The 12,500-nt window shown below is 34.6% G+C and overlaps 1 protein-coding gene across 1 annotated transcript in view; it reads left to right on the forward strand.

Annotated features, from left to right (window-relative positions):
- LOC124950240 (innexin shaking-B) overlaps nt 1-12,500 on the forward strand; it is a 29,165-nt gene that overhangs the window by 13,859 nt on the left and 2,806 nt on the right. Inside the window, exons 4-5 of the mRNA XM_047496691.1 lie at nt 7,785-8,074; nt 9,487-9,740. Coding sequence (XP_047352647.1) covers nt 7,785-8,074; nt 9,487-9,735 — 539 coding nt within the window. The 3' untranslated portion in view covers nt 9,736-9,740. The remainder of the gene's footprint in view (nt 1-7,784; nt 8,075-9,486; nt 9,741-12,500) is intronic.

A 12,500-nucleotide genomic window follows, 5' to 3' on the forward strand; every position in this document is an offset into this window, starting at 1 on the left:
CGTCAATAAACTCAAAGTTTGTTGTTTGCAGTAATAACTCGATGACGATTGACAAATTACATTGACCCATTGGATTTTAGCGTGACAGAAGTGATACTTGAAAGATAATATAAGTTATGTGTTCTCGGCATCGAGGCCAAGGGATGCCCCTCAAGTCCGGCCAGTCTTCTGACGGCTCACTAGTGTGTCCCCGTGTCTGCGTTCTCCTCTTTCTCTCTGTCTTCGTTCGCGTGATTCTTCAGGCCGTATTATTTCGTTCGTTTCGACGTTATTTCCCGTTTTTTTTTTTCTTCTTCTTCTTTTTTACTTTTCCATTTTTTCATATTATTTTATTCGACCAGAACGAAAAGAAGATTCTTGAAAAGAAGGGAGCTTTTTTTTTTTTTAATCACAGTGGAAAGAAGAAGTATAAATATAAGAAGAAGAAGAAGAAGAAAAGGAGGAGGAGGAAGAAGAAGAAGAAGAAGAAGAAGAAGAAGAAGAAATAAGGATAAACGAAAGTTTGGTGAGAAGAGAGAGATTTGGCTCTTGGCAAGGAAGATGCGTAGAAAGTTTTGGCGGAAAACGCGAAGAAGGAGAAGAAGAGAGAAGAGACACGAATTGGTCCGTTTTGGTTTGTCCTCATCAGTTAGAAGTGATTAAGAGAGAGAGGGAGAGAGAGAGAGAGAGAGAGAGAGAGAGAGAGAGAGAGAGAGAGAAAGAGAGAGAGAGAAAGACCTAATGTGTTATCGTATTTTGGGAGATAGTTTAGAACGTACCTGAATACAATTTTTATCCATTCAATCTGTTTATGGAATAACCGGTAAAAGACGGATTTCTTTGAAGATATCCAAGAGGACGAGCGTCTTCTCGTCTGTAACGTCGGGGAAGAAGGGAAGAGTAGTGACGTCGAAGTTATTCGTTCGTCAAAATTATTCCCAAAGGATCACGGACGACATCGAAATAGACCAAAGATGCCGTTGTTATTGAAGATGATAGATGTTTTTAGTTCGTTGAAATCTCTCTTTAAGATACAAAGAATATCCGAATACCTTGGTATTTCGACTGCATTATCGTACCACTGTTGCCCTAACTGTTAGGCGGCTGTGTCACCTTAGCCTGCAAGAGTATTTCCGGATCGCCCATACACTGCGAGGCTTCCGGTTCCGTTGACAAGGTTGTACTTGAGACCTTCTGTTGGCTTTCACACGACTTACAGTATGGTACATGCCTTCAACTTGAGCCTTGGACAAGCTGTACCTTATCCGGGTGTCGCCAATAGTAAAGGCGAAGGAATCCATGGGCATACTCCTCCATCCATGGATCAAGCAGCACAAGTATTATCAATGGGTCATCTTCTTTCTTTTGCTTCAAGTAAGGAGTCTCTTCTCCTTGATCTTGAATTTCGATTATCATTATCCTTCTCTCTCTTTCTCTCGTCCTTTGTCTATCTCTCTTTTTCTTTCATTGTTTTTTTTTTTTTTTCTTTTTCTTTCTTTCTTTCTTTCTTCAAGTAAGGAGTCTTTTTTCCTTGATCTTGAATTTCGATTATCATTATCCTTCTCTCTCTTTCTCTCGTCCTTTCTCTATTTCTCTTTTTCTTTCTTTCCTTCTTTCTTTTCTTTTTTTCCTTTCTTTCTTTCTTTGATATCTTCTCAACGATTCAAATCCATTTTCCCCATAACCATCTTATCGTTTATAATCTATCTCATTTTTTTCTCTTTTTAGGTAAGGAGACAACTAGGTCGCGCTCGTTCATTCGTTCGATCGAAATCGATATCCCGATGTTTTCGAAGCGTTAACTCGGAACCTTTTCATAGCATCTATAAATAAAGAAGCGAATGCACGTACTCTTCCAAGAGAGGACGATGATGCGAGCATAAGCTTAAATCGATAAGGGTGTATCTCTAGCTAATCGAAGTAGTTAAAGGGATCCCACTGATGCGAGCTTAGCTAGTATAAAAGCTGGTTGGATCAAAAACGTTTTTACGATTAAAACGACGATATAAAACGATTCCTGTTTTTTTTTTTTTTTGTCTTTTCTTCTTCTTCTTCTTTCCTCTTGTCTCTTTTGTTTTTCCAATCTAATCAACTAAGTCACATAATTAATGAATTAATATTGAATTAATATTGAAATGTAACATATGTATCGTCGATTGAAATCTCGAGACTATAGTTTAGCCGACAAATATGATACGGAACGTCTATCTTACTTACGTACGATATCCCCTTAAAAATAGACAGAATCGCAGAATCTGAAGTGGCGAAGCGTAAAATCAGTTTCTCCCTCGAACAATGATATATTTTAAGTTTAATGTAAAACACTCGAGAGTTCGTGGAATGATAAATTATACAAGGGGAGTACTTGGTCGACACTTATCTCAAACATCGGAGATCCCTCGATTTCGTTTTACTATGCGAGTATCTTACCTCGTCCCTACCCTACTGGCGCTGGCTACCCCTCGTCTTTATCCCCTTGTTTAGCTAATTTTACTCGCGGCTCACGTGACACACCGTGCGTTGGCTACGCTTCGTCATCTTTTTCTTATTCTTATTTTAGTCGTGTGACGCACACCTCTGTCTCTCTCTCTCTCTCTATCTACTATCTATCTCTATCTCTCTCTCTCCTCTCTTTTTCTATCTCCCTCTCTTCTTACTTTCAACCATGTTACGTGTGTTGTACGTTTTCTTACAGCAGAAAGAGGGAGAGAAAGAGAAAAAGAAGAGAGAGATAGAGAGAGAGAGAGAGAGAGAGAGAGAGAGAGTAAGAGGGGGGGGCAGAAAGGAGAGAGGAAGAGAGAGTGAGTGAAGAGGGAAGTCGGAAGACGACGATGTCGGATACTGAAGGAGTAGCCTGTATAAGAGAAAGAGAGAGAGAGAGAGAGATAGAGAGATATATAGAGAGAAGCTGTAGAGAGATCTATTTTCAACCACGGATTTTCCCCTTTTCTCTTCGCTACTTGCGGACGTTGCCTTGTGCACGATGTGTCGATCCTATGAATCGTATCTTTCGGATTTCGCGATCTGTAATCTCGATGGTCGTTAATTCCTGACGTCTCCTGTAATCGCATCAAGGCCGAGGTCAAAGTCCGAACGTTCGTTCGTCCTTTAACGTAGTTGATAGTTGATAGTACGAATACGAATTTTTCTACTCGAAGATAAAGATATTCGAAGAAGATTCTTTCTTTTTTTAAAGAGAGAAAAGAAAAGAACAAAAAAATAAAAAAAAGAAAAAAATGGACGAGATAAGAAAAGATGAAAAGTTATGCTCGTAAAAATTATATTTCGTTGTTTGTTCCTTTTTATCTTTTGTATTTTCTTCTTTTTCTTTTTTTTTTTTTTCTTTCTTTCTTTCTTTCTTTCTTTCTTCTTCTTCTTAGCTTTCTTCTCGCGAATTCGAGAAGGAGTAACAAGAAACGAATGATTCTAACGATAATAATACATAAGATACATAAAATGTGTTTGTTTTGTTTACGTAGAATTTCAAGCTGAAGAATATGATATTTTCGTGCAACCCTTTGTCTTAGTTTTGTCGAGTTATTCTTCCTCGCATAACTTTGAAAGAACCACGCTCTCTCTCCCCCCTGTCCCCTTCCCCTCCCCCCCTATCCCTACCCCTCCCACTCCTCTCTCTCTCTCTCTCTCTCTCTCTCTCTCTCTCTCTCTCTCTCATTCCTTTTTCTTTATCTCTACAGGCTTACAAACGTTTCATTCTTTTATCGTATGGCCGCGTGTTTTATTTCGAGCATCCATCAATAGCCACCGGCCGACGTACTTATAACAAAGAGCAGAATGCAATTATGCTAAAAGCGAGGAAGCGTACCCATTCCGCAATCTACGTAAGCAAACAATACGTCTATATTTATAACGAGTAATTTTCTCTTCTCGCTTAGAGAAAAGTGTTGCTTGGGCGGGCTGTGGTATTCCCTCCTTCTTTGCATAATCGCACTTTGGAATTATTGAAGAGAAGGAGAAGAAGAAGAAGAAGAAGAAGAAGAAATTACCGTCGCGTATCGTTAAACGATTAAAGCTTTCTCTGATATGCGAAACATTCGACCACTAGAAGCTCTTTTTCCAATATTCTGAAGAGAGAGAGAGAGAGAGAGAGAGAGAAAAAGAGAAAAATAATTACTTATTCGATTCACAAAATATTTTTTTAGTTAACGACGTTGTCATATGAAATCGCGATTTATTTACATTGGCTACCAGCATGCGATTAGCAATTTTTCGGGACGTAAAATGAATTTTTAATAATCACGTAACAACGTCTTTTTATATAAACTGTGATCATAAATATCGGTCATTACGATGACGGAGATTAGCTATCTTTTTCTCTTTTTCACTTAAGAGGACGCATTAGTATGGTTAAAAAAATGTAAGAGAAACGGCGACTGTGAAGGCGACTGGAAGCAAGAATTCATCGCCTCGAATGTTAAGCTCGTTATCTTTTCACTCTTATAAATTATGATCGTACATGTTCTCTCTCTCTCTCTTTCTCTGTTTGCAGATAAAAATAGTTTGAAGATCAATTATAAAGATTAATTAATGTAGGGCAATATTTGCCGAGGCCAGTACTGCCTCCGTCTACGTGTAAGCTTAATACTCGGGATCGAGTATTAAAAGGTGGTAGAAAAGCTAGCTGGACCGAGGCCTCTGGCGATAGGCCAAGAAACTTCGTACGTTACCACCACCGGCATCAGGATTTACACCCGCTTCTTTGATCCGATAGGTGCATCGGCATTACTTCGGAAATCCCGATCGATCGATCAATCTCTCTCTATCTTTCTTTCTCTTTCGCTCTTTATCTCTCTATATCTCTCTATATCTCTCACGAGTAAACAGATTTTGTATCGCAATAATTCTTTCGTTAGATGTATTAAACCCAATGAAATGAAAGAATTGAACGAAGTTTCCAGCAAATCCAAGTAACATCTGGACAGATGGTGATAGTAAGACAGTCATTGGTAAGACGTCTACAGGCTTGTATTCAGATGCGAGGAGGTTATTTCGAACGTCTCTTATGAAAGTAAGCAGATAGAGTTTGTTGAAAATCAAATCCACTATAACTCGAGCGAAAAGAAAGAAAAGAAAGAAAAAGGAAAAAGAAAAAGAAATATCAAATAGGACATATGTTTATGTGAACTTTTTCTTTATTGTTTTGATGTGCCGAATCCATCCCTAAAATATGTTCCATTCTATATATAGTGTTATTGTAATATATACAATATATATATATATATACTACAGATTGTATGCATATATGTATATCTAAGTTACTATATATATATATATATATATATCTTTACGTTTTACTATATATGGTAGACATTTAATACATTTGAATATAATTTGTAGGCGATTCTCTTTTACACTCCGCGATGGCTGTGGAAGGGCTGGGAGGGCGGGAAGATTCACGCTCTCATGATGGATCTCGACATAGGTTTGTGCTCGGAGGTAGAAAAGAAACAAAAAAAGAAGATGCTGCTTGACTACCTATGGGAGAATCTACGTTATCACAATTGGTGGGCATACAGGTACTACCTCTGCGAAGTTCTAGCTCTCCTGAACGTGATCGGTGAGTAGTCATATATTCTCTCGCTTCCTGTTTCTCATTTTCTATTCGTTTCTTCGAAAAAAGAAAAAAAAAAAAAAAAAGAAAAAAAAACCCCCAAACAAACCAAAATAATAAACTAAAAGAAACAAAATTTCTTTCGCGCTTGATGACAAATCGAAACTAAATAATAACTATGACTTAAAACATGAAAGTTTAATCTTATTATGTTAATACTTGTGTCATACTTAACTTAAGAGTCTTTTCGGCTCGTTGCGAAATGGAACGAAGAACAGGCTCCTTTCTATAACGATGACGGTAATGTCGCGTGGCGATATCGGACCTAGCTGACCTATTTTCTCAAAAACGAAACGATACGAGGAGAAAGATAAAGATGAAACTTCTTTTTAAAGTTCCTCGGACAAAGGTGGCCTTTCGTATAAAAAGGTAGGACCGAGAGATTCTACGAAGGAACTGTGCAGTGGGATGTAAAATAAAAATTTCAAACGGTGCCAGGAACTCGATTCTTATACTCTCTCTCTCTCTCTCTCTCTCTCTCTCTCTTTCTCTCTCTCTTTCTCTCTCTCTCTTTCTCTCTCTCTCTCCCGCTTTTGAAAGTGGGAGATTGTATCAAATATATTTTTTATTCGAATCACTTCTTTCCCGTTGTAAGATACGATTACGATACTTAACTAATACATAAACTTTATCAAGAATCTTTTTCTTTTCATTTTCCACAAAAAAAAAAAAAAAAAAAGAGATATAAATTAATAGTTATCACATTTTCTCCCGTCATTTGCATTTCCTTTCATTTTCCAGTTAGTCACTTTCTTTTTTTCTTTTTCTATTTCTTTCTTTCTTTCTTTCTTCCTATCTTTTTTTTTTTTTTTTAATTCATCTCATTTTCTTTATATATATATATATATATATATATTTTTTTTTTTCTTTTTAAAGGTACCATCAGTACATATTTGATCTCTTTTATTATTCTTGTTTACTTTTTCTACCTTTCTCTCTCTCTCTCTCTCTCTTATTCATTCTCTTTCGATCTATTTAATATTATCTCTTTTCTTTTCGTTTGCATCACTCGTCGAAACAAATTTCATCATTCTTTCTAACGCTTTTCTTTGAGATCTATACTTGTTTAATTATTTACATTTCTTTTGTCAGGTTATATAAGTAAAGCCATATATATTTCAGGGCTTTACTTTCTATTATTTTCATATACGTTTCGTCTTAGATAAGGCGAATAAGTATAAACGATATGGATCGACAGGTAAAAAAAAGAAGGATGACATAAGTAGTGGAAATGAGAAGCAGAAGGAGAGAGAGAGAGGGGGGAGGAGGAATGGGAGAGAGGGAGGGAGGGATTTTAGAATGAATAAGAAGAGTGAATGAACGATTCAGAGTAGAATTTGGCAGCGATACAGCTGCTTCGGAGTCGTGTTAATGGAAGACGTACTTACTCAGCTCTATCGTATTTTTTTTTCTTTTTTTTTTTTCTTTTTTTTTTCTTTTAATGAATGAATAAAAACAACGTTTTTCTTTGTTTTCTTTTTCTTTTTTCCTTTTCTTGTTCTTTTTCTCTTAGATCCATGTCAAAGTTTTCGATTTTTATTCGGTTACTGGCTCCTCTAAAACTATTTCGAATATACACCAAAAGTATTAATAGTCACTTCGCCTTTTCCTTTTTCCCACCTCTTACAGGCAATTAACCCCATTTGTGTCTTTCCGAGGAAACGCGGGCACGAGACCCGACGGAAGTTTGCGAAACTTTCGTAAGATCCGACAAACAATTTAGCTTTTCTTATACGTTCAACATAGCGATAATCGAACGGCCTCGTTTGAACGGATCGTGAACTTGAGTCATCGTGTCTATTAACTCGAAAATCTAATTTCTTTGATTCTCCGAACGGCCAGAGACGTGTTCCAGATGATTATCTATTTGCGAGAATTTATTTATTATAAACATTATATGGTATATTTTTTTCCCCCCCATGTACACACATGTACATAGATATATTTGTGTATACGTTTTTTTTCTTTCTTTTTTTTTTTTTTTTTTTTTTTTTTCTTTTCTTTTTTTTTACGTTTAGTATTTTTAAAGATTAAGTAGTTAAGATTGTTTATTATTAGACGTTTCGAGAGTTGAAATTTCCCACGTGGTAGATTTCTGTTAATGATTATCGGCCAATCAGAAACGATAGATCGTTGTTATCCATTTGAGAGCTCAAATACGACGTGTCTGGCGCAGGTCAGATGTTCTTGATGAACCGTTTCTTCGACGGAGCCTTCCTGACTTTCGGGATCGACGTACTTAGGTTCCTTGAGTCCGATCAAGAGGACCGGGTCGATCCAATGATCTACGTCTTTCCACGAATGACCAAGTGCACCTTCTACAAATATGGCGTGAGCGGTGAGGTCGAGAGGCACGATGCAGTTTGTATATTGCCATTGAACGTTGTCAACGAGAAGATCTACGTCTTCCTCTGGTTTTGGTTCCTTCTTCTCGGGATATTAAGCTTCATAACGGTATTATACAGGGTCAGTTGATGAGGATTATACGTCTAAACTGTCTTCTTATGGACTTTCATTGATCATTTTTTTTTTTTTTTTTTTTTTCTTTTGATCATCGTCATGTAAAGTTCAACATCGTGGAGAAACATTGGTTAAAAAGGAAGAGAAAGTAAAAGGACGGTGAAAGTAAATGCGAATGCTCGATGAAAGTCCATACGTCTGTTAGGTTGACTCTTTTCAATCTTCTTCCTCTTCCTCGTTGAAGAAAGAAGAAGAGGATCAAGATGAATATTTTTAATGTTTACTTCTCTCTCTCTCTCTCTCTCTTTCTCTTTTGTTTTGTTTTCTTTTTTTTTTTTCTTTTTTTTTTTCTTTTTTTGCAGTTCATAAAGAAGCCAAATCGATTATTCTAAAGAGATATCTTCTCTACGATGCATAAGATACATCGTGTAGATTTTAAATATTCAACGTGGTACACGTTTAAGCATCAATTTGTTTTTCTCTCTTATGTATTCCTTCGTTCGTAACTCCCTGAATAAAATTATCGACGGCAGCTTATCAGAAGTTTTCCCTCTCATCCCTCGAGAAATCTGCTAATTTCGTAGGTTCTGGCATGTAAAGATATCCGTGCGATAGGGCACGCAAACGAATTAACCCTTTTCCATTGGAAAACAGACATTCTGTTATATCTATGCTCTTACATACGTACGTACGTACGTATGTATGCGTGTATGTATTTTTGAGTATGTAAAGATAATTTTTAATCTTTAAAGATTATCTTTTATTCCGATATAATATTTAAGAGAATCGAATCTTTTATTTAACATCATTAATCTTTTCAATGGAATGAATTAGACAATTAACAGCAAAAAAAAAAGACTAAATATTTATTACGTTGGATTTTTATTATATCGATGAAATTAATGTGTTAGGAATTATATGGAATTGCTCATTTATCAAATTAAAATTAATATCATAAAAGGAAAAGAAAAGTTGAAAAAAATCTGACGTATTAATATAAATTGTTTTTTAAAATTTACATTTAACATATACATTCGAATAAAACATTATAGAATGTATAAATCGAGGCTTAGTTATTATTTAACGACATATAAAGTGAATGATATAGAATATCGTTATTATTGAAATAAATTATTTTTTATTAGACGATGAAGAAAATTTTATCATTTAATGGCATAAAATAAGGAAAATTTATTATTAATATAAATAGTGATGGATTCCGTCAGATTGATACTTAAGTTTAAAAAGAAAAAATTCCTAAAAGTGGATTTAATCGATTAGGCTTGTGAACGGTTCATAATATATCAGCTTGTAAATGCAGTGAGTCAAAAAAAAAAAAAAAGAGAAAGAAAGAAAAAGAAAAGGGGGAGGGAAAAAAAGAAAAGAAATAACATTGTCTGATCGTATATGATCCACAGATTGTAATCATATTTTCACCGCGAACGAGGGTATATCTACTGAGACTGAGATTTCGTCTGGTTAGAAGAGAGGCCGTTGAGACGATAGTACGACGTAGCAAGGTCGGCGATTGGTTTCTCCTTTATATGCTAGGCGAAAACTTGGACACCGTAATATACAGAGACGTGATGCACGAATTGGCGAATAAGCTTGCCTCGAGGCATCATCACGGCGTACCAGGAGCAAAGGGAGAACTACAAGAAGCCTGATCGAGGTGAGTGCCTCTCATTGTTGTTTTTCTCTTACACGTGGGTTGCGTCGATCAGAAACGATTTAACACACAGAGTTATCCCAAAAAAGTTTTATCTAGGTGAGCCAAATTGTAAATTTCCAAATATTTGGTCGGACTAAAAAAAAAAAAAAAAATAAAAAAAAAGAAGAACAAACACGAGAAGTGTAACGAAAAAAATACATTCAAAAATCGATAAAACGTTATAGATATTACGGAAAATATATTATACTAATTTTATAAAACAATCGTTCTTCATTTATATGACAACAATATATTACTTTTTATCAACAGATTTCAAGAATATTTGAACAAAAAGTAATTAAATAAATTTAAATGAAAAATGAAAAAAGAAATGAAAAAACAAAAAAAGAAATTACAAATAATAAATTCATCAATCTGAAATGACTCGTGCAATTGTTGTTTTCTTTTTCAACCCTAATTATGCACATGTCAAAATAATTTCAAGTTGTGTACTGTACAGACATTTTGTACAGCTATCATTTCAAATTATTCACACAGAATGAATAATTTCGATTCGAAAAAATGCTGTACATTCTTTGAAGTCTTATAAAAAAAATTCATAAATAATACAATACACAAATTGTTTTAATTGAGCTCAAAGTTGGTCCGAGATATCCTACATTCCACAGGCACAATTAGGTTTAATAGCCTTGGTTCTAAATCGATTTAATGTATTCTTAACGTCATTTCTAAATTCGTCATTTCATCAGTTAATTTTTATCTCAATTTGAATTTATTAATATTAATGATTGAGAAAAGTTTTTTTTAGTATATGTATAAATGCTTCCAAATAATGAAAACATTTTTGTTGAGCGTGTTCGCGAAATTATGAAAAAGTCCTGTGAAAATAATCCTTTATAAAAATAAGTAATTGAGTAATTGTTGCGATAAGAATTCTTGAGCTTCTACGTTTTCCTACAAATTTGATCAGTTCGTAGACATTATAAATTTAAGATCGCGAATGATCTGACACATCGTAGATCGTATTTCTAGGGTTTTACGGGGTCGTACATTGAGAACCTTTGATTTAACATCTTCGTCCCGAGAGATTGAAGATCGATTTGTCAATCTACAAAGATTTCTTTTTTCGTTTCTTTTTTCTTTTCTTTTTTCTTTTTTCTTTTTTTTTTTTTCTTTTTTTTTAAATCTTCGTACGATTTTGTAACTCAACATCGAGCTCTTGTTACATTGATATATACATATCTAGTACATAATGTACACGAAGATGTAAACACGTACGATGATATATACATAAATACGTACGTACATTCGAGATCTCGGACGTTAAGCTCGTTAAAAGTTTATTTTATTTGCATTTGCAACACGTATCTCGTTTGCCCCTTTGAAATCGTAGATACGTGTGTCGATCGATATTCTCTAAGATGGAGAGAGAGAGAGAGTGAGAGAGAGAGAGAGAGAGAGAGAGAGAGAGAGAGAGAGAGAGAGAGAGAGAGAGAGAGAGAGAGAGAAGGATGAGGACTGATAGAGGGGCGGGGGGGGGGGAGGGAGGGAAGATAAAGACGGAAAGAGAAAAGCGATGATTACGACACATCGCTTGGCTCCTATTTAAAGCGTTACCATTCTCTGTCTTAAAATATTCCACCTTCATCCTACGATAGATAGGTTTTACGTTATGGTTTTGGTATCCCTTCCCTCTCCCTCCTCATTTTGTATTACCATCGAAGATTACGATGCCGCGTGTACAATCCTTTTCTCTCTCTCTCTCTCTCTCTCTCTCTCTCTCTCTCTCTCTCTCTCTCTCTCTCTCTCTCTATCTTTCTTTCTCTCTTTCTCTCTTTTTCGCCTTTTTCGAGGTACGTGCGTATTCATGTTCACGACGTGGACTTCGATATCGTCCGCGTTCGTAAATTTTCAATTCAACGAGCATTGGACGTTTACGGGTTTCGTCCTATTTCGAGCGGAGACAAGGATGCATCGCGAATTTTTAAATATCTTCACGGATGCTGAAATGTGGTATCGTATTCCGCAATGATTTTTTATTTTTTATTTTTTATTTTTTATTTATTTATTTATTTTTTTTTTTATTTTTTTTTTTTTACATCAGAATAACGTAATTTATTCTTAAATATTTATTAAGAAAATTATTATGTATCAATTATCATGTTGATCGATTAATTCGTAACGATTTGTACGACAATCAGTATTGCGATATCATTGTTTTATTTTATATAGGTAATAATAATAATTATAAAATATATATATATATATTAGGTGGACCGGAAAGTAATGTCGTTTCTGCGCATTTCGATATTTGATTGCAATTAAAAATAAAAACTTGTTAAAAATTTATTCGTTTGAATTTAATTTAAGAAAGCGACATTACTTTCCGGTCCCCCTAATATATTATAATTATTATAATTTAAATGATTATAATTGTAATTATTACTTAATTACAATTTTGATTTGTCATAATTATTATTATTAACATTTGAAAGTAACAAAATGGATTTGGAGAAAACGATCGAATATGTTTGTGTTTATAATTTCTTTATCATTCGACAATTTGCATTATTATTTTTTTTCTTAATATTTTATTTATTATTATTCTCAAACATAATCAACACGCATAAAGAAGAAGATGATCGAATATGTTTGTGTTAATAATTTCTTTATCATTCGATAATTTGCATTATTATTTTTTTTCTTAATATTTTATTTATTATTATTCTCAAACATGATAAATACGCATAAAGAAGAAAA

Source organism: Vespa velutina, chromosome 6 (assembly GCF_912470025.1).
Source record: "Vespa velutina chromosome 6, iVesVel2.1, whole genome shotgun sequence".
Taxonomy (NCBI): Eukaryota; Metazoa; Arthropoda; class Insecta; order Hymenoptera; family Vespidae; genus Vespa; species Vespa velutina.